A 23,443-nucleotide genomic window follows, 5' to 3' on the forward strand; every position below is an offset into this window, starting at 1 on the left:
CGGAGAGAAACAATCTATCATTATTTGAAGGCATGTAAAACACAGTTTTTAATCCAAAAATCTCATACACACACACACACACACACACACACACACACACACACACACACACACACACACACACACACACACACACACACACACACACACACACACACACACACACACACACACACACACATATTCAAAAATATGTACAGTACCTTTCAATTAATCCTCAGTCCTCAGCACATGTCATGTCACTGGACTGCATTGAGCCCTGATGCTTTATACAACAGGAGGGGGCGGGGCCAGCACTCTGTTGCATACACTGACCCCACGGCGCGTAAACAGCGCCTCAAACTGTGACTCCGCCCACCACCGGGGGAAGTTGTGATTTGCGCTCGTTCACTGCAATGCAATTTGCGGCATTTTCAAAACAATATTGAGCAGAGTAGCGATTATCAAACGTATTTGCAATGCCATACGTTGAAAGATCTGTTGCCCGTGGACAAGGCATGCTACCTCCGCAAGTTAGATAGCATCGGCATAGATGTTTGTCCGTATTGTGGGGTCTCTATACGGGCCCGCCAGCCAGGTAGGCGCCTCCACACCGGAGAGAGGCAGGTAGAGGGAGGCGGGGCGCCGCGACAGCCGCTGGGACGAATCATAGAGGACCGCTACGTACCGGTCTCGATCCTAAATCAGGCCAACGCCTTCACACCTGCGGGCCGGGTATAAAAGCGGTCACCTCCCTCCATTCACCGCTTGTCCTCTCTGTGTGTGCACGCATATAGGCGTCTGGCGGTAAGAGATCTCACAGACAATTCCCTCTCTAAATAATGCCATATACTGTGACTCTGTATAAATCATGCTTCTCTCGCCCCCCCGCAGGCATTCGACTGGCTCGACACAGTCTCAGGAGAGACTGAGTAACATAACGGAAATACAGGAAAGACGGTGATGACTGGCAAGCGCCACCGCGGATAGGAACCCCCCCCCGTTCTGCCCTGGAATAATCAGTGACTATAACCATCCGTAGGGTTTCTCTTTTGCAACCCTGCGGAGTTGACTCGGCCTCCGGCCCGAGAGTCCTAACAGGAAGAAAAAACCTTTGTTATACTAAATCTCTATCTTCCCCGCCCGGACCCTCCGGCCCATGGAGAAGAAGAGAAATAGAGACTTTCAGTTGTAGTTTCGCATATAGGCGAATCCTCACGTCCTATCCGCCTTTCCTTGTACAATTCACTTCTAAATAAAATACAGCCTACGGGCAAATCTCTCTCTCTTGTCTTGGTCTTGGGTCAAAGTGCGACAGTATGGTATGTGATTAAGGATTGGACCAAGTTGCATTGGCAGCCATAGAAAATTCTTACCCCAGGCTAAAACCGGATGTGACGTTTTTGGGCGTTCCTGTCTAGCGTGGTGTCAGTGTATGGGGTTGTCAAGCCTGTTAAGACAGGAATGTTGACACAAAAAGAGAGAAAAAGTGTCACAGATTTTAAATATTATATTCAGTATTAGAGGCACTTAACTGATTGAATTTTCACTAGTGAGGGACATTCAAGGTGGCAAATGCTATCATGTTTTTTTGAAAAGGTCTATATTCCTAGAAAATATTTCAACATGATAGCAGTTCCTAAGTGGTAGCTTAGTTGCAGTTATCAGCCTTCAAAGACACCAACCATAGATTCACAGAATGAATTTTGAATAAAACACGTCATACAGAGGGAAAAATGAAGAATTATCTGACTTTCACTCAATTTACTCAATGAACATCATCATAACCATCACTATCATATCAATATCAATTATTCAGTATTCATCATCTTCATCATTATCATCACATAATCAATCAGTTTAATTGAATCTTCCTCCTCTTCCTTCTGATTGCTACAGGTTTGTAGCTTGCACATTTCTGTGCACTTTAATTTGTTGGCAAGGCAGGAGCAGTCTGAAAGCTTGCAGGTCCGTACACACTTGCAGGCCATAAGTTCCAGCACAGCCATTTGTGCTGGTGGCCCCCGCATCCAGTCTAAAATCAGCATAGCTATAAGAATAAGAGATGTCATATGTCATATCAGTTAGGAGCCCAAATGACTATGAATTTCAGATTGCTGGGCATGGGGGGTCAGATCAACATGGAATAAATTCTGTACTGGCAATATATGGAGCGCCTTAATTTTTGGGCCTGTTGAGAACTCTAGTTTTTGCCGGCTGCTGGGCAATAACTTTGCGGAAATGAAATGAAATGAAATGAGGGCATATTTACCCAGGGTATCTGGGCTAAGCTCAAGAACTTGTTTCCAGCCAGGCCCTGCTCATAGAACACATTTCATCGTAGTGGTTGATGCCTTGTTCAAGGGCATTTCAGCGGTGGTAATTTTTAACGTGTCGGACGGCTGGTTCGAACTGGGAACCTTCCGGTATCTAGACCGCGCCGCTATCCGTTCGGCCACCGCTGCCACCGCTGCCTCTAGACGGCACGCCCGTCTAGAGTTTGAATGGACACTTGGACAGGTATCGGTCAAAAGGGAGACATCAAAGAGGAAGGACGGGTAGGGAAGGATCAACATATGGAATGTCAGAAAAACAGGTTCATCTCGATGCCCAGAACATCGAGATGAACCTGTTTAGTTTATGGCTGCTCCAACAGTAGTGGCAACATTCCAAAAAAAAAAAAAACGGAATGTCAAAATATCCACCTCGGGGTCTGAGAAAGGTCCTGAAAGATACATAACGTCAGTCTTACCCAATACCCATTCTTTCTGTATTATGAACACAAGGCTGACGTACTTTATACCTTCACTGCTTCGTCTCAACCATTACTCAATGGCTCTGGTCTCAGAGCCCGCGGTGGATATTTTGACATTACGTTTTTTTTTTTTTTTTTATGTTGCCACTACTGTTGGAGCAGTCATAAACTAAACAGGTTCATCTCGATGTTCTGGGCATCTTTGTAATGTTAGTGTTAGTAAAAAGCAGGTAAAAGAGTAACGTTTGACTTGAGGCAGACTAACATCAGTCACTCTACCGTTCACTGTAGTAGAAGAGGTGCGCCTGGTGAGGGTTTAAACCCCGCAGCTATGTCGAGTCCGCCTACTCAAATGTTTTATTTGCAAAGACTCCCTTAACTTTAAGTGTTCAAATGGAGCCAAACGGACCCGTAAGGGCGGATCCGTTTGGTTCCATTTCAACACTCTCAGAGTTACAGACCTGTTTTATTCAGGGATATCTATTTGTGTTTCTGGTAATATTATTGTCCACTCATTTTGTATGTCTGTGGCAAAAACAATATGTTGACAAAAATGTCCACCACAAGATGGCGATGACCCCTGCTTGTTATAGAATTTAGCAGAGAGCGACCACAATATGTTTTGTATGTTTACATGCATCTGTGCTATGTGGACCTTGAATGTTGCCGTGCTGTTTTTAAGCCCTATCCGTACTTCATCAGTGTTGCGTGCCGGAAATAGCCAACCTACAAGCTAGTTAGTTTGTACTGTAGGTCTGCTATTTACGGCGGATGACACTGTCGAATGACAGGCATGACTTGTCATTGTAGAGATCATTTAATAACACTGCATTCATGTCTTGTAATGCAGGGGTAAAAATGTTCATGTCAAGGACCCCCAAAATGATACTCATTAGGCTTCGGACCCCCCATTTGAAAAGATATGCCAGGGACCCCCATAAGAGAAGGTTTTACAGCTCTAGCAGTGATTCTCAACCATTTTCAGGGTTCAAATGTTACAAGTTACAGACCCATAAAGGGTCCATTTGGTTCCTAACTATCATTTAGCTGGGGACCCCCTGGAACACTCTCAAGTACCCGGACCCCACCTTGGGAACCACTGTTGTAGTGTATATAGTGGCAGTGAATCTGCAATGAATGAAAGTGACTTTGCCATATGTGGCAGCCATGTCTATGGGCTTTTAATGTTTGCTTTAAGCAGTGACATCATGTGGCAGCCAGAGTGGAAGCCCCTCACTTCACACGTGTGTGATTTTCTTTTTCTTTCACTGAGAAGTACACTTGCAATGCAAATATTGGGCTTGGCTACATTGAATGGAATGGTGGCTGGCTCTTGACATTTTGAAAATAGCAACCTAGGGTCAATGAATTCGATATGGGTCCAATGATGTAAATCCTATCACATGAGATTCAACCATTGGTCTGGTCAAATCTACCTACCTAAATCTGTCTACCGAGCAATCTTCGTTCATACTCTCACCTATGGTCATGAAGTGTAGGTCATGACCGAAAGAATAAGGTCGCAAATACAAGCACGTCCCACTGGGAGGATATCCTGGGGTAGACCAAGGCGCAGCAGGACTCACTGGCCTTGGAACGCCTCGTCTGGATCTCTCTGGTAGAGCTGTTGCCCCTGCGACCCGACTACAGATAAGCGGTTGAAGATGGAAGGATGGATGGTCTGGTCAAATCCAATCTGGGAACCATCGGCAAAAAAGTGTGAAGAAAGGGGGGGTACTGCCCGTGTAGAGACCGGATATCGGCCGGATTTCAGCCCTCCCCTCCCTGTGGTGCGTCTTTGTTTTCATTCCTACTAACAACAAACTCTACACGTAACACAGAGTTGCTGACAGATTCAGCTGCGGAGCTCTGAATCTGTCTTGAGTGATTAGGTCAAATTAATACATTCAGTGCAAACTAACTGAATGTATTCCTAACTAAGGTTTAGGGTTCCTCACTAGGGAATAAATGCATACAAACCACATGCTCATTCTGAAAGGTGCATCATGCCGCCTTTTCTGCTCTCTATATGCAATTCACCACCAAATGCAGATCATTTACACACTGGTTGCAGGAATCCGTGGAAGGCCAAATTCATCCACCAGAGCGCAATCCTTGTCGGTGGTCACGTCACTGGGCAAGCCCTCTGGGATGGATGGCGACGAGGAGGCCTCATCCAGGTAGGAGCTATCGTCATCCAGCAGCAGCTCATCGCCCAAGGCATCAAGCTCCGCTTCCAGGTCGTCTTCATCTATTTCTGGCATGCCGTAGCTTCTGCTCAGTGTCTCCTGCACCTCGTTGGCGTCTGCCATCATTTCTTCCAGCTGGTCCTGAAGATCCTCGATCTGGTCGATGTTCACTTTCCTGTATGCTTGCTTCATTTCCCTGGCACCTGTCTTCATGGCGTCAACTGTGGTTTTAGTGTCTTTGAGAGTCTGGATTGTGTAGTTAGCTTGTTCCATGTTAAATGACTGCTGCATGAGGTTGTCTTTCTGGCCCTCATACATTTTCTTCTGCTTCAGGACTCTCATTGCCTTCTGCTTCACCATGTTGTTTGAAGGCCCATCTTTCATTGTTTTCAGCTGATTCTTGTACTTCACCAGTTCAGCATCTAGTCTGGCAATTTTCTTGTCAATGGACTCGGCTCGAGAGTCCACGTTTCCTATGCAGTCTGTGAGGGTGGGTTGTGCATTCTTGGTTTTTGTGGTCGAGCCTCGGCCAAACATACGATTCATTTTTTAAATGAAAATGATGTGGTTACAGAGAACCAAATAATGTAGATTCTTAGCTGTCACTAAATACCTAGAAATACACCCAGAAGGAAATTCAGACAGGTGTCAGCACAGGCATGTGGTTTACACTTTGTGCTCCATAACACCTTCAGACATTCTGCTTATAAATACCCTTGGTTCACCAATGCATGTCATATAGCCTCTCAGCCAATCACAATGTGACGCTGGAACTTGCTGACATCACCTGTTCTGCACCTAACTCACATTTCTTTACCACATGGCACCGAAAGGACAGAGTTTATCTGTACGTATGTCCCATGACATTTTGCCCAAATATGCAGATCCACACATCATCAAACATCTATCTATAAACGTGTGAAGTCTCTCACTCTCTGCGTGCGTGCGTGCATGCGTGCGTGCGTCCGTCCGTCCGTCCGTCCGACTGACTTCAGACTTGATGTGGGAGCCGGTGAGAAGTCAGTTGGATTGGTGGTTGTCCTGAACAGCCTATCTGAACAATATGCCCAATACACATGTACACATTTGCATGATACGATGCATTCCCAACTTGCATTGTTCACAGAGGACCTGTGCACAACTGGATGTGGAGCCACAACTACCTTAACCTGGCCTGGCTTCTATGAACCCTTCACCCATAGACGAATCCACGGAGGGGTGCCCTGGGCCGCTGGGTGCAGCCATAGCTGAGCTGTCACATTAAGTGCAGCATTGATCGCCTATACACTACACCTGGCCTTCAGGGTACCACTCCACGGATTTGTCTACGTCTAAATATAGTGAAACATATGGTTATAATATATGAATGTTTTGTCTGTTGCCTTCAAAGGTGTCATTTCAGAGAAAAACTAGGGGGTGGCAACAAAAAATGACCTCTTATGCCCATGCCGGATGCAAGGAAACGCACATGTGTCACATGTCTCGTGTAGATCAGTGGCGTGCACAGATAGACCCCTGCCCTTTTCCCTCTGGACAAATGTGCCCTTTTTTGTACAGTGTACACTGTACTGTACTGTATGTGGACAATGGTGACATTGATCAATTCTTGATAAAAAGCTTCTAATATATTATTTAGGCACCAAAATCTATAAATCTCACACCGACCGGTTCCACGCGCTGCACAAGGTGCCCTTTTTTCCACCTGCCCCTCTAAATATCTTTGCACGCCACTGATGGACAGGCATGGATTGAGATGCAGTCAACATTGATCTGAAATCAGATTAATAGCAAAAAAAAAAAAAAAAAAAGTTCAGAATTGGGCAGAATATAAATAAAATAACTGCATTTGAGGTTAATGTGAATGCAAGAGGGTGACAATTCATCCAGGGGTCATCAATATACATATACGGATTTGTCCGTACGTGGCAAATATAAGATTTTTCTTTTTTTACACACCATTATAATAATGTGTATGATACTTACTAGTCGTTGCTTCTCAAATGTTTTATTTGCAAATTGGAACCAAATCCATTTGTACACTCTCAGAGTTACAGACCTGTTAATTTTTACAAAAATGTCCACCACAACAAGTCCACAAGTAACAAGCCAGCAACTGGTGGTGCTTACTTAATATGGGACCTTTCCTCCGAGGTGGTGGAAAGCCTGGTGAGGCGAGGTTACATGGGACCTACAGCAGGTGGTGCTGTTTCATGCTCTCAACTCTGCACATAGCATGTCCACTTTTGTAGTGTAGCCTAGCTTTGAAATGAAAATTGATATGCTATTATTGCATCAGACTGTCAGACTTCACGCATTAAGCCTACGAAGAGGAACCTCATCTGAGGAGGGAGAGGTTGAAGGTTCCGATTAATTTCATTTTGGACCAGTCCAGACTCAGAGCAGACTGGGCCAACAGGAGGAAGTTGGGTTGGATCTCATGGACCTCGAGCTTGTTCCCTAGCAACGAACCAGACACTGAACAAAAGAACCACTGACCCAGCTAGTCTCGCGAGTCGCGAGATCAAGCCACGTACAGGAGTTATTTCGCTAGTGGCCGGAAAGAAACATCCCCTCATTTTATTATAGTATTGTTGGATAGAATAGAATGGCCGCCGCGGCCGTGTGTCTGAGACTCCGTATACGTACAACTGCCTCTTCGCCGTCGACAGAGACAGCTCACGGCCATCCGTGTCCTGCTAGCGTGCGGTCAGTCCGCCATTAGAGGTAAGTGGAGAAGATGAAGTTTTACACATAACGTGATGAGCCTAGTCACCAACCAACGGTTTCCCATGTGTAACCAACTAGCTCATCGGTTTTTAGGAGGATGGCAGAAAATGGCAGATCTACAAGCTCACAACGCGTCGCGGTGCGACGCGTTGTGAGCTTGTAGATCTGCCATTTTCTGTGAGCGACATTTAGGAGGATGCCAGTGTTTTGTCCAGGTCTGCTCTGATGGCTGCTTCGTCACCAAAACCTAGACAGTTGAACTTGGGCCTTTCATCGAATAATAAAACATCTGGTCTCACAGTGTCACATATACTTCTTAACACACATTTTAATGTTGATCTGATGCACTCTGAAATTATTTTTTATTTATATATTACTACTAGAGAGCCAGCTAGGGCAACCGTTGTTTATTGTTGCCTGTAGTCAAGTGTCTTGGCAAGGACCCGCAATAGCAATATACGTGTTTTCAATTCGTTGTTCATTTTATTGTTGTTGGTGCCTTACATAGGTTATCAGCATATATATATATATATTTTTTAAATCTGTTAAGTGAAGTATTTAATTGTAATAATACAATATTCGATGTACATCGATCTGCTGGCTGCTGCACATGCTATTACGTAATAATCCCACCCGACAGACGACATGAAGTAATCCTCCAGTCCAATCGGATACAGACTGGCCTGGGCACATAGGGACATCTGCTCTGGGCACCAAGATGTCAAATGTGTCTATTTTGTCCAAATATATACATTTATATATTTGTGTAATTGTCTTAAGTAACTTGATGTGAATATGTACGGTACATCAATATCCGACTTAATTTTATCCTTCAACTTCTTGTTTAAAGGACCACTTTTCAACCTATCTTTATATAATTGGTCCTCACTAATGTTCATGATAAAATAGCAAAAGAAAATCTACTCACACCAGTGACATCATCATTAGGCAGATTTTTTTTAAACAAGATTTTAAAAAAAAATATATATATATTATTTCGATTTTTATTGTCTTGAGAACGATAGCTTCCATTTTTGCATTGCAAATTTTCAGGAATAGAAAGCCGGGAATGTTTCTATTAGCTTGGATTCCCCATTGATGATGTCACTGGTGGACGGGTTTCTGAACTGCCCACAGCCCTCCCATGAGAAACAGATTAGGTAGAAAAATAATTGTGCTATTTTATTCCATGATCATTAGTGAGAACTGATTATATGAAGATGTTTTGAAAAGTGGTTATAGAGTCTACCGACTTTCATTGTCTCATGTTCTAATCACGTATAGTTTACTTTACAATACACCATATTTTTTTGGATATGAAGATGTGATGCTATCATCACGACACACTGCTTGCCTGACCGCCGATTTCTGATTTCTCCACAGCTGCTTCCCTGACCCGGCCGCTATACCCACGATGCACTGCCATAAGGTGTGTGTGACTGACACAGAACAACCCAACCTATTGTAGCGGCAACTTCACCAGCCACTCCACTCATTCCACACAAAACACCTCTACAAGCACTGGTAGGTATTGCTCTGTCTAGTCTACGGTCTGATATTTCCTGTCTGTCTGTCTGTCTGGTTGCCTACCAGTTTGTCCTCTCTAAGTCCTTGATGGATTTGAGCTTGCAAATCACTAATGTTCACTATTTTTGGAAAATACATAAACACATACAAAAACGGACATGCCCAAAATAGGGATGCCACGGTTAATTTGGTTAAATGACAAGGTTGACCTGCATTTCTCAAATTACAACATGCTAACTGCTTAGAAGGAGTAGTTCAAACCAAAATACCAAATCCCAAACAAAGTACCGTGGCAGCACCTCAACTCAAACATTTCACATCACAAATTCACAGGGTGTAAAAGGGTGGTTCAAATTATTTCACACACTGCAATGTTTACGAGTAAAAAATATCAAATATCAAAACATACCTACAGTATATCAAATATAATGTGTGTAATAATAAAGACAAGAGTGCCTCAGGCATATCCTATAGCAGTAGGATCAAGTATGGGAATGCTAGGCCTAGATGGCCTTAGCCTGGCTAATAAGCCAGACCGAATCAGCCGTTGGCAAAGAAATTGCCTGCCGGCGGATTACGGTCTGGAGAGGCTCAATTGTACGCCCATTTCCTACACCAGAGAACTGGTGTGGCCAATCGGGACACGGTATGCAATATGGGCAGGCTTTGGTACAGTGACGTTCAATGCTTGAGACCTTTGACTGACAGTAGCTCTGACCAATTGCGTCAAAGAGAAAATGTTTGAACCCGCCCCCCGGGAAACAAGATCCATACACAGCATCTCCAGACTCAAATACCACACGACAGTGTGATTTGAGTCTGGCTTATTAGCCAGGCTAAGATGGCCTGGCTGTGGAAACTGTCATTTACTCCAGGGGTCTTGTTTTTGGATCTAAGTAGTCAGGACCCCTTAGCTGAGAGAGAGATGAAGCAGGGACCCCCATCACATATTGTATACAATTGTGTTTCATATTAAACCTTTTCATAGATTTCTTTGTTTGACTGCACTGTCATCAGTTTACATTGGATTCATGTGAATGTGTATTTTCAAACATTTAACCATTAACTGTCAATAGTAAACTTGACCTTTCTGTACTTGGTCTGCTCTACTTTCCCTGTCTACACCAAACCTCTTTGTCGAAAATAGCCGATCTACGATCTTGTAGATCTGCTATTTTTGCTTGTATAATGTTTTTTGGGGGGTCAGCCTCTATCACACAAAGATTTGACGGCCGCCCCTGTTGATGACCGCTGCTTTCCTCTATTAATTTGACAGTGGTTGTAATAGTAAATGTGTCACTGGGGTCACCTGTGTAAAAAGTATGCAGTCATGGCAGTTCAAAAGGTAGTCGTTAATCCCTGGCATGAAGTTTAATATTTCCCTGTAAATGAATTAAGCGCTCGGTTCGGCTTGCCAAAATTATTTCTTGACCCTTCCAAATGATTAGGTGCAGGTTTCCTATTTAGAGTAATACCATTACCTACGTACAGTACAGTATTGTATAGTCTACTGCTAACAGACATTGATACAGTACATGTCTATGTACTAATGTCAGGAATCTAAATAATTTATAATGAAAGTCAACCTGATTTTTATTTTTTTGTATTATTCCCGTACATATAGATAGATTATTCAAGCAGGGGAAATTGAATAAAAAAGAGAGGAAATCCTGCTTCCTTGATATAATAAAGTGTGACCATTTTGTGACCATGGTCCGTCACTGGTCATAGTTCCACACCCTTTGACTCACTCATACTGGCACTGTTTTGACTACTGCAGTTGGCATGCAAATCTGCTGAATCATGTAATCTGTGGGACATCACAGATTCACACACACTCTTTCTTCTTGCACGGTTCTTGATGTGCAATTCTTAACCCAACAAAATATGCAATACACATATTGCAAACAAATTCTTTTTAAAGATAAGGCTGTACTCTACTGTTTGGCAGAAAAGCCCCAAAAATATCTAAAAAATAAATAAAAATAAAAGCAGATGGGATGTAACCGAACTGAATTTACTTGTACAGTATTCAACAAAGAACAGCATATGAGATATGTTACTGTATCCGTATTAGTTTAATGCATCCTATATTCTATTCCACGATGTAGAACGATGGCTGGCTGCATTGTGGTCATGAAAAAGAAAAGTTGCCACAGTATGTGGATAAATGAAACAAATGCACACTGGGAGTGAAAACCCTGCCTGCACCAACATCTCTTCTTCTTTGTATCTCGATTAGGATCTTCACCTTTGACCTTTTCAACGCAAACCTCAATCATCTCTTTTTTTATTATTATTCTCTCTCGATTTTAACTAAAGTGTCTTTACACAGTCAAGAAATGCATAGATACTCAAAATGGTATTTTGTCGGTGTTGCCAAGCACACAACAACATCTTACATAAGTCTTAATGGTACAGCTTTCATTGCCTGGCAGCAACAATTGGTTGTTGTTTTTGTTGTTGGAGTCTCGTGTTTCATTTTCCCTGGCAGATTCCAGGTTACAGCTTTCAGCCTGTACAGTTAAACTTTGCCTTTTGTGTCATTCATTCAGTCAAACAGAAGAGACAGACACAGGCTCTTTGTTCCCTCTCTACATAGGAAGGAGGTCAGATTTTAATAATTAAACAAATAACTTTCTCTCTTTCTAGGCCCTGTCTTTGTAGACCTTGTTCAGAACTCACCAGAAACATGTCCGGCTCCAGAGACTTACCAGGTGCGTAGTGGTTCTGTATCCTGTATCTCAGTGCTTCTCAATAATTTTCCTGCCAACGACCCCCAAACGTATATGTATTTATTTGAATGAATGAATGCTACTATTTAGCAACAAACTCCCCCAAACCTCCATAAGAGACAGGAACTTATTCCAAAGTTTTCACAATTTATTTTGTAAATGTTCAAACATTTGTTTCAGTTGGTCACATTTGTGCACTCTTTGACACTGAGGATTTCCTCACATGATTCCCCCATTTCAGTTGTCTCTGGTTTGTAAATCTGAGTCCTTGATGAACAATTCAATCTTTGGCAGATATAAATTACATATTGCCCATTTTAAACGATTAATCGTGAGAGTACACGGAACATCCACACACCACATGCTGTACATGCTGTAAGTTAACTATTAAGTGCAGAATGCCTACAGTAGGCTAAGCTTACACATTAAACAGCAGAAATTCTCGTTACTCATATTGAGGGATGGCATCTGACTTGGTTTTCAAAGCAGTGGGAACGGGTTTGTCAGTGCTTGTTTTTTACACCGTTATATCAGTACACCAGTATATCAGAGATCACATTAACCAGGAAATAGTCCCTCTCGAGCCAGATGTTCCAATGTCTTTAACTGCCACAGTGCCAAGTGTCCTCTACGATGTCCGTGGTTCTCAACCTCTTTTGGGACAGGGCCCACTTGAACATTTTAAAAGCTTTCGCGGCCCACCCATCTGACCACTTAACCCGGCAGCCGAAAGTGTTCAGATGGGTGGGGATTTTCAGAGCATGTTTATTTTAATCATCATTAAGTCAATCGATTGTGTTCTGACTTGGATCAATGGGACTAATGTAGTATACGTATTGGTAAGTTCTTATTGGTATCACAATGAAATAAAAAAAAGTTGTAAAGGCATTTTCCTTTACATGCATTCATCTACATAATCAATATTTATGTTATCGTAACATTTACAATCTTAGTGTTAAGTCAATGATTTGATTAATATCCTCATAGCCCACTTGTGGTCCCCGTCTCAACTGGTTGATATTATCACTGCTCTCATGTCCACAGCCATAGAAGGCTCCTGTATGGGAGCCTGGGAGGGATGTCCCTGCCTCTTGTACAGGATGGTAATCACTAGGGATGTCCCGATACACTTTTCTCGTTTCCGATCCTATACCGATACCACCATTTTGGTGTTCACCGATACCGATACCAGTGTTGTGTTTATAGCTATCTAGCTATATATCTCGTGTTGTGTTTATAGCAGACTCCTCACTCAAATGTGCACTTGCAGTTCGGGCAACTCCAAAGCAAACTCCACATGCCCCAACATTTTATTTACTTGCCATAGTGTCAACCCCTTACCCCTGTGTCGGATCGGTGGTTAGACTGGCATATTCGCCGAAACCGATATGACCCGATATGACAAATGGGGCCAATACCAATACTTTTACGATACCAATACAGTATCAGGACTCTCTAATAATCACTGCTCTCATGTCCACAGCCATAGAAGGCTCCTGTATGGGAGGGATGTCCCTCGGGATGTCCCGTCGAGCCTTCAGCTACGACGACAACCTGGAGGCTCCCATGTCCACGCCCCCTCCTGACATCAGCATAAACAACCTGTGGAGACGGCCAATCATACCGGAGAGGAAGTTTTCTAACCTGTCCGAGGTTAGCGGACTATTAGCCTGCACTTATAAAATCCTTGTGTATCTGTCGTGTAGACAAATCCATACATATACTACACGGAAATATCTGAAATCCAAACGCAGCAGCTAGTCTTAACGACTGGGGCTACGCAGAACAATACATGTGAAATACTTTGATTTAGCAAAGATTTGTTGGTTTGTGATTTGTGAGATAGATTGCTTAGGCCGTTCCAGAACCTGGGTAAGGGGGGAAAAAGTGGTTCTCCTAGCTCTCTCTTAACCACTTAAACCCCAGCATCCGTATGCTGGGGTTTAAGCATGAAATAGCAGATCGACAAGCCCACAACATGTCACGTTGCGACAGGTTGTGAGCTTGTCGATCGGCTATTTTCAGCGACGGTATTTAATGTGGAAAGACATTAGACAAGACACTAGTATAGAGCCATGAGGGACTCCGCTCAACAACTTCAACTTCAAAGAACTTTATTTTTCCTTTTGGAAACTTTTGTGCAATGATTAAAAAGACAACACAAATTCACAATACATGGATACACAGATGCTATAAAAAAAGAACTATAAAAACTGCTTTAAAAAAGCACAATATATTACAGTCCATATGGAACAATTCTATATACTGTAAGTGCTGTATTAATGATAATATAATATACTGTAATATGCAAGCTATGTGTTCAGGTGGTTTAGTGGTTACGTTCTTATTTCCCATGGTGTGTGTTTTGCAGGAGGATGGGGCTGTTGTTTCCTCGAGCCAAACCGCAGTGTCGGACACCGCCCCCACCAGGTCACCAGCGGTAGTGAAAACCAAGGCATCCTCCATGATCATGAGCTCTCTCATCACTAGTGAGATGTCCTTTTTTAATATACTGTATATAATTATACATGTATTCTTTTAAGTACACACGGTAAAACTGTTCCCATAGTGAATCCGAACCAATAAGCGGTACCACAGTAGGCGCTTGTAAATGTAACGTTGTCATGTCAATGAATACAATATAATACACACTGTTGGCTCATGCAATAGGTGTGTGGAGGCGTATTCTTTACATTATATGTTGTTCTTGTGCAGTAGTATTTATAAGAATTATTTAAAAAGTTGAATAAAGTTGTATACTGCCTGGAACACTTTCTGTTCTGCCACTATATACACACACTCATTCGTGCCATCATCAACAAGGGAAGCAAGAGGAGGTAGCTGCTGTCTAGTTTCAGGGGTGGGTGGTGAGGATTGTTGTAGTCACACTTTGGTTGCACTTTGGTTGTAGTTGCACTTCATATTTAAAATGTAATATTAGCAATATTCGTTATAAAGTTTACTGTATGTTCTGTGTTTTTAGAGTTTCTTTTTATCATCTGCTGTAATATGAATTGCCAAGTGTGGGACATACAAATGAACTTGACCTCTCTCTCTGTCTCTCTCTCTCTCTCTCTCTCTCTCTCTCTCTCTCTCTCTCTCTCTCTCTCTCTCTCTCTCTCTCTCTCTGAGTAGAGCAGACCCATGATAGCATGTACAGCTTTGAGCAGAAGGCTGGCCTCACTGACAGCGGCTACACTCCACACAAGGGACTCACCGCGGAGGAGACACGATACCACCACCGTATGCCGGACTCCTTCCAGGTACGTTAGACCTTGGCCCCTGGGCCCTGGCACATGCACTCTCTACAATACATGGAACGGTACATGTTTGTGTCGTTCGGTGCCTTGCTCAAGGACACTGCGCTCACACAGGCATGTTGCAAAGCTACGCCATTCATTTTCTGTCTGATGTTGTTATATCCAATAACGAGTGTTAGAGGCGGGGGAAAAACAGAGGGGTCCGCAGCTCAGAGCATGCGTGCTGGCTGGGTCTTATGCTCGCTCACCTTGTTACAGAAGCCCTGTTGGGGCAAAACACTGCACGTCTTTGGTCATTATGAAAGACAAAAATCACACCCATGTGAAGTTAGGTTAGATCTACACTATAGCTGAATATCTTTTATTAGCGATTTAGCCTAAGACCCAGCGTGCACGGTCGGAGCTGTGATGCACTCTGGACGTTGTTATGTAATGTTTTGCCTCTAACCCTCATTATTGGATATAATTACATCAGATTAAGGTAAGAAAGCGGTTAATCCGGAATTCTCCTTTAACACTACAGGATTGTACAGTGTGTGAATGGTCCATGGATTCAACGACCATGTTTTTTGTGTCATGCAGAAAATGCAGATTCAGAGCATGGAGGTAAAGGAGGAGAAACAGACCTCATCCGCTCAGTCCACCCCCTCCAATACCCCCCACAGCTCGCCTAAACAAAACCGCAGGTACGGTATCCACACACAGAGCCCTGCTGTAAGAATATCTAACAAGAAAAACACATGTTAATGGACAAAGGCATTGCTACATTCATGTGTGTTTGCCCATTTATTGTCTGTCAATGTTGGCCATATGCCCTAGTAACATGTGTGCTTGTGCTTGTGCGTGTGCGCGTGCAGGAGCTGGTTCAGTAGCACAGGGTCAGATTTGAGTCTGGCTTCCAACGCCAGTGCGGACAGTGGAGCAGATGGTGCTGCTGCAGGAGGTGGAGTGGTCGAAAGGTGGGGCGTGTTTGGACCGCGACCTATGGACCATAAGTCGACCTCTGACCTGGGATCTGAGTCCACAACCACAGGTAAACACAGACACGCATTGTAACAGGCTTGGGTTGTATGAGAGAGCTTTGTGGGTGTAATGACAGACACAAACACAGGTTCTTCAATTCCCCGCTGGCAAGTGGCCAGGGCATTTATTAAATCAAAACTGTTCAGGAAATAAAAAATTAAAAAAATAAAAGTCTCTGCCCTTCTCTGGGAAATAAACTAAGTTATCTGTCTGTAGAGAGCTCTAAACTAAGTTCTCTGTCTGTAGAGAGCTCCTGCTCGGTCCGAGGTCTAAACACACACAGTTCAGCTGTTGAACTAAAGCATTGCTGATCACGGTTCATAAAATGATGTTTTGAGTAAAAAAGAAGAATAAAAAAAAGACGATTTAATACTGAGGGCTTTTACTTCCGTTCATGACCTGGGGTAATTTTAGCCTTAAGCAAAAAGCTCAGAATGGAAAGACATCGGCATGGTCGCCTGAGGGTGATCTGTGTCTGCACAGACTGGTCAGGGTGGCTGTTCAGTGGGGTGCAGACTGGTCAGGGTGGCTGTTCAGTGGGGTGCAGACTGGTCAGGGTGGCTGTTCAGTGGGGTGCAGACTGGTCAGGGTGGCTGTTCAGTGGGGTGCAGACTGGTCAGGGTGGCTGTTCAGTGGGGTGCAGACTGCACAGACTGGTCAGGGTGGCTGTTCAGTGGGGTGCAGACTGGTCAGGGTGGCTGTTCAGTGGGGTGCAGACTGGTCAGGGGTGGTCAGTGGGGTGCAGACTGGTCAGGGTGGCTGTTCAGTGGGGTGCAGACTGCAGAACCGCGAGCATTAGTGTGTTATTATGCACTCCACAGGGAAGGAAGACTGGCGACATCACTTGCATCAGAGGAGACAGGTTGTCTATTCTACTCCCTAGTCGCTACTTAACTTATCAATAAGAAAAATTGGGAGGGGGAAAAACTCAGAATAAAGCCTTCAAGTACTACGAATTATTTTATTTCTGTTAAAGTTTGAGGGCATACTACGCGTTACCCGCATAATCAAATATTCTACGCTGCCGAGATTGTTTTATTACCTTTTAGATCATACGCTGAAGTATTTGGGCTTTTGATCGACGAAAATAGGTTCCTCCGTGTGTTATTTACGATCGCACCACCCGCCATCTTGGTACGCCACAAGACGGGTGCATAAGACCCTCCTCCATGAGACCGTGTCCCCCGTTCACTTGCATTGGACTCAATTTCCCAGAAGCCCTAGCAGCCCAGCGCATGGGTCGATTTCCGGTTTCGTCATCATAACAAGAAGGTCTCATCTCCAGGTCCGCGGCAAAGCCGGAGTTTCTTTTTAATGATTAAAATACAGCGAATTAAACGCATTAAACAAATAACAGGAATGTCGTATTACGCAGCGGGGGAACACTGGAGTAAACAATTAGCGGCCGTCAAACTATTTTAATCAGGTTTTCAATAATTTCCATCCATATGAAATTATCAGATTCCTGTTTGAGATATTTAATAATTTATACTGGTGTCGACACACAAGGTTTTCCTTCGTCGTTATTGACCATCAGTTTCTATAAATTAGCTGCAGCACAAGTTCAAGTGAATTACTGCGTGAGATACAGCAGAGAAATGAGTGTAAGAAGCAGTCTGTGTAAACATTGCCATACACTTGCAGTTGACCCTGATGAAGGCCTATGCAGTCCGAAACGCATTGGTCGTGTTTTAACCCTTGTTTTTAATATTTAACTAATTAATGAAATAAAGGATTTTTCTACTTCTACTGGACAGAGCTGCCTTGGACCCTCTTTTAAGTTCGCCACCTTATATCTTCTTCCACAGTGACATTGACTCAAGGTATAGAACTTTTTAAGAACTCTTGTGCTTTGCTATATGAAACCCTCTCCAAAGAGCACCTGTCAACAGTTCTCTCTACATATAAAGGACCCACGTAGCGCTTCTTCTTTTCTTTTTTTCTATTGCCATACACTGTTTGAATAAAGGAGCCATTGAATGACCTTCAAACCTAAGGCAAACAGTGATCTGTGCTCCAATTCTTTTTTCTCCCTACACCAACGTCACAGAGACCGTCTTGCACATTTATTACAACTGTTGCAACAACAACAACTCATTTTTCATCAACCAGGGATGTAAAGCTGTGGACTTGTGATGTGTGATACACTTGACTTAATACTGAATTTGGGCTGGTTTATACTGACTTGGAAATTATTGGAATCACTTTTCAGGATGACTTTTGGTAGGTACTGAACACAAAATCACGATGATTGATCCGTTTCTGAAGGGATTCGAAAAATGGTCAAGATCAGCTTCATATTTGTTGTCTCCGTTTGTTTGAGTTTGAAGCCATGCCTTTCAATGTATGGGAAAAGTCTAATTATGTGTATGAGAGACAGAGAAAACATTACAAAACGATGCCAAAAATCTCAGGTAATTTGGGGGGAATTACATTTCTTAATTATTGTTACTACTACTAATGATAATAAATAAGTAAGTTCTGGCTAAACATTTTGATCTAGGATTAAATTAATGGTATCCAGTGGCTTCCTCATAAGTAAACACTGACTGGACATTGGTCAGCAGTAACATCAAATTGACTGCAGTGTTGATTTTTACAGTAACTAGATCTGTATGACGTGTACGTGCCCGTCGCAGTCGGCCACCGGCCTACTTGGGAACGATGCAGCTTGGGAACCTAATGATATACATTGCCATAGCACCCGTTTTAACTGTCAGCCGGTGTCCCACATGGAGATCTGTGTATGTGCCTGTGTGTGTGAAGACTGAAAAGTGTATCGACTAATTATAAGATTTTAGGTGACTAAATCTACAGTTTATTTTGTCAGCATGCAACACTGGGTTGCATGCTGAAAATAGCAGATGTATAAACTCACAACACGTTGCAAAATCAGCACTGTTACCTGTTACCGATCCACTTCATGCCTTGTGGCACATAAGGCCTTCACAGAGCGCTTCCACTTTTCACGGTCAGCTGCTGCAATCCCCACTTCAGACCATGATTTCCGTCCTGCTTCTTGTCGTTCTTTCTCAACGGTGTGCCTTCAGGTGGTCTTTGGTCTTCCTTTTCTCCGTTTCCCTTCTGGTGCCCATGTCAATGCTGTGTTGCAGTCATTGTGGTCCTGTCGTAATATGTGTCCAATCATCTTCCATCTACACAGCTTCACTTCCTCACTCAACGGCTTCATCTCAGCTCTTTCTAGCAGGTCTTTAGTGCTGATGTGATCTTGCCAATGTATATGGAGTATTCTTCATAGGCATCTGTTATGAAACACGTGGGGTGCATACTTAGTTTAGACTAGTCATTGGTTAGACATGGGTTATGGTTAGGTTTAGGTGTGCTGCCCCGTGGGAGGTTAGGGTGAGGGTTTGAGATGGGTTGTCGTTGTAGGACTAATGACTGGTCTAACCAATGACTGTCTAAACCAAGTACTGTCTAAAATCACTAGTGTCCTGTACAGTTTTAGCTTGGTTCTTCTCATGATGCTGTTTGAGCTCCAGGTCTTTTTCAGTCTGATGAATGCACCTCTTGCTTTTGACAAAATCAGCGTATGACTCATGTGTGAGTCATACTGTAGTAGTCAGTCGGCTGGTATGGTCATTTTAACTATTCTTCAATGTCTCCCATTCAAGATGTATAGAGTTAACTGTATTATGTACTGTGTGTGTATAATATAGAACTGTTTTGTTTGACACCAACATTCACTCCAGAAAAGATTGAATCTAATCTAATTTGCCCAAAATGGGGACACCTGCATTAAAGTGGTTAAATATTCCTGCTAATTAATTCAAATGTTATTATTTTCTTTTTTTCCAGCAGGCTTTGCGTTGCAGGCATACCGTGGTGCCCAAAAGCCCTCCGCCATGGAAGTGATGAAGGCCCAAGCCACTCGACTGGCTGACGATGCCGCACAGAAGGCAGCCCCGCCCATCATGGAGATACCCGTGGTGGAGGCCCGGAAGAAGAGGCCCCACAAACTCAAACCGCGAGACATGAACATCCTCACTCCCTCTGGCTTCTAGAACGGAGGTGTCACTCCTCGTCTCACCTCACTCATTAGCTTTCCCAAAAGCAGCTTCACGGTGAATTCACCTTAGTCCCATTAGCAGCAAACTGGCAGCCACATTTCAATCAATATATTACTTTTATTACTTGGCAGTGGTTCTCAAATGTTTTAATTTCACAGACCTCCAGTTGTGTTGTGACCCCTATGATTAGGCCACAGACACTACCCCCCCACCCTCCCCCCCATAAATCTTGAGTGTAGAATTGGAACCCTTTGGTTCCATTTGTATATTCTCTTGATCTACAGAGCTATACAGTTCCATTTGGTTTCCTAACTATCAACAGTTTAGCTGGACACCCAAGGACCCCTGGGGTTAGCTGGACACCCAAGGACCCCTGGGGTTAGCTGGACACCCAAGGACCCCTGGGGTTAGCTGGACACCCAAGGACCCCTGGGGTTACCACGACTCCACTTTGAGAACCACTGGTCTGGTCTGATTTAGAATAGTCTGCTTTCTATCACTACGTGGCAGATTGAACAACAACAGGGCCATCTGCAACAAAACAAGCAAATCACTTTTTTTTGTTTTGTTTTTTTAAACATGTTTCCAATACCTTTTTAAGATTGTTCCAGGGAACCAAGCCCACTTCCAGTAAATCGCCAACCCTCAAGCGTTCCATCTCTCAATGACTTGGGGCTAACGACCAAGTGTAACCTAGCAGTGTAAAAGCACTTTATTTGAAATCCTTTCTTGGTAATTTCTTGGTATTTCATCAGTGTTCAGAAACTAGCTTTTGCTCCCTGTTTACCATGCACTATGGTCCCGTGTGTGTGTTGTGTGTGTGTGTGTGTGTGTGTGTGTGTGTGTGTGTGTATAGTGGATTTATAATATTTTTGCTGTATGTGAATGTCCCTCAGACCTTACCACTGCACTAACCATAGTCTGTCTACTCGCTTGCGTCTGCTTGTCCGTCAGTGATGACCAAGTGCTAATGTTGGTTATTCTGATTTATTAATCTCATCTCACTGCCATTATGTGTAGCCTTCTCAAGACAGGAAAAACACTGATCATCTTCATCTACCCCATTTTAAATCGTTTCCAAATCATTCTTTACTACACATTGCCTTGTGTGTGTGTATATATACAGTATGAAACCCAAAATTGCAAACCTGTTGTAAGGCAATCCATTTGATTGGTCTTGTCTGGTGCTGTCGATCTTGATGTCACGTCTATACCTTCAAAAACCAATTACATGCTTGTAGCTATAGTGCAAGCTGGGGATGCACAATAGTCCAAGTGAAAGTAAAGCTTGAATTATACTTATGGTCTATTCATACTCCAGTTTTAGGTGATAAGGTTGAAAACTGCAACATGACGCGACTGACGTCACACCGCGGTGATAAGAGAATCGCCGCTCTCACTAGGTGATAAGAGACTCGCCGCTCTCACTAGGTGATAAGAGACTCGCCGCTCTCACTAGGTGATAACTTGCTCATCTTTTAGGTGAAAGTTGAGCGCTGAGTATCAAAATCACATTTTAGGTGATCACCCTTTAACCCAGGTTGTCACCTAAAATGGTAGTATGCAGCTACCTTAAGTATACATCAGGCATAAACCCACAGATGGGGGACGAGGGGAATAAAATGCTGGTAATGTATATAATCATTCCTGTGGTGTTGTCAGTGAACCATGCAAACTATGTTTCATTACATCTTTCAAAACCCCTATAGTATCCGTTTACACAAATTAGGAATTTCACCAAGGTTGGGAGAGATGACGTAAGGACAGACAAATTGAGGAAGGCCATTAATGCCGTTTTGAGGTTGAAGCAAAGATGGCTTTGTCACTATTTCTTGATGGATTAACCTAGAACAAATACTAGTAATAGTAATTGGCTGCCTCCTGCTCACTGGGACGTTCCACTTTATTGTTTAGATGTTTATTTCGTGTTCCTGTTGCAATGAATGATCATGTTCCGGTGTATATAGAAGTAAAACAATTCATTTCAGAAACTTGAGATTATTTGTATGAAGTTGGGTTTTTGACATTTTATAACTTTTTTTGTTTTTGTTTAAAGCTGGATTAAATATTTTCACATACATGTGGGACAAAATATAAGTCTCAAGATAACTCTTGTGGTCACATGTTTTAATGCACTCCTGTAACTCATTTCCAATTGATTTCCAAAGCTGTTGATGGCAGAGGTTGTTCAAGCAAAATCAAACCAAATGGAAAAGTTTGAAATACAAGATTTTTTCAAGAGTGCAATTAACCCGAATGAAATGTCTTTGTATCTTGTGTTGTTTACCCTTGCAAATGAAGTAAAGTTATCACTTTGTCCGCTTGTCTTACTGAATATTGTTGTTAGTGGCCGAGCGAGGCTGCAGTGCCAATCACATTCCCAGAAATCTTTAGTTACATTTAAAGTATATGATTTGAGTAAATAACCTTTAAATCATCCCTGACTGTAAAAGGGCACATTTTAAAACGTGCCCACTCTACTGCCATGTGGATTGAAGTTGGCTGTGTGATGTTTTGGATTGATCCTTGATTTTGTTTGTTTGATCAATGTTCATGCGTGTATATGACTGAAAATCCCCCATACACGTGTTGTAAATATGGGAATAAATTCTATTTAATTCTCATTACACTGCCTTAGCTATTTTGATTTGAGTGACACTCTTAAGGACTTATTGAGTAAGATCCTGGAAAATCTAGTTTTGCAAATAATAGTTTGAGTATTATAGTGGGTGTTATAAATAAGGTTACAGACATTTTTGAAAGGATAAGCCCAGGGCTTGGCAAATGGTAAATGGTGCATTTATATAGCGCCTTTATCCAAGGCGCTTTACATAGATTGTGCATTACATTCACCCATTCACACACATTCATACACCGATTGCGGCGGAAGCCGTGCAAGTAGTGCAAGGTACCAACCAGCACATCGGGAGCAATTTGGGGTTCAGTGTCTTGCCCAAGGACATGTAGACAGGAGGAGACGGGATTCGAACCGCCAACCCATGGATCATTGGACGACCTGCTCTACCTCCTGATCCACAGTCAGTGCCATTATGGTCGTGTGTATTCAATTCATCAAGACAATAATATACAGTAATATGCAAAAACAATCTGTTCGTACCACATGCATAGTTCGACGTGACTATGAGTGACTATGAGTGTTCCAGCTTAGCTAGTGTCCTCACTCCATCCTCAGTGTGTTCCTAGTTCCTGAACTGAC

General features: G+C 43.0%; 2 protein-coding genes across 4 annotated transcripts; one reads left to right on the forward strand and one right to left on the reverse strand.

Moving 5' to 3' along the window:
* The first annotated feature begins 2,397 nt into the window (after nt 1-2,397).
* LOC306928379 (putative monooxygenase p33MONOX) lies at nt 2,398-22,853 on the forward strand. 3 transcript variants are annotated; one of them, XM_079508436.1, is made up of 9 exons: nt 2,398-2,537; nt 9,034-9,174; nt 11,830-11,894; nt 13,396-13,565; nt 14,284-14,401; nt 15,048-15,175; nt 15,755-15,858; nt 16,030-16,205; nt 20,015-22,853. In XM_079508436.1, the coding sequence occupies exons 3-9, from the start codon at nt 11,870-11,872 to the stop codon at nt 20,218-20,220; spliced, it is 927 nt and encodes a 308-aa protein (XP_079364562.1). In that variant the 5' UTR covers nt 2,398-2,537; nt 9,034-9,174; nt 11,830-11,869; the 3' UTR covers nt 20,221-22,853. The 3 variants fall into 3 exon arrangements, with proteins under 3 accessions (XP_079364562.1, XP_079364563.1, XP_079364561.1); XM_079508437.1 differs by lacking the exon at nt 2,398-2,537 and adding an exon at nt 7,170-7,647 and having other exon boundaries at nt 20,018-22,853; XM_079508435.1 differs by lacking the exon at nt 2,398-2,537 and adding an exon at nt 7,174-7,647.
* On the reverse strand, nt 4,792-5,469 carry LOC306928639 (charged multivesicular body protein 5-like; the record flags this gene model as incomplete). The annotated part of the gene is made up of 1 exon (XM_079508900.1): nt 4,792-5,469. One exon carries the CDS (start codon nt 5,467-5,469, stop codon nt 4,792-4,794), a length of 678 nt encoding a protein of 225 aa, XP_079365026.1.
* Nucleotides 22,854-23,443: the final 590 nt, after the last annotated feature.

This window comes from Electrona antarctica (genome assembly GCF_951216825.1).
Source record: "Electrona antarctica genome assembly, chromosome: 8".
Lineage (NCBI taxonomy): Eukaryota > Metazoa > Chordata > Actinopteri > Myctophiformes > Myctophidae > Electrona > Electrona antarctica.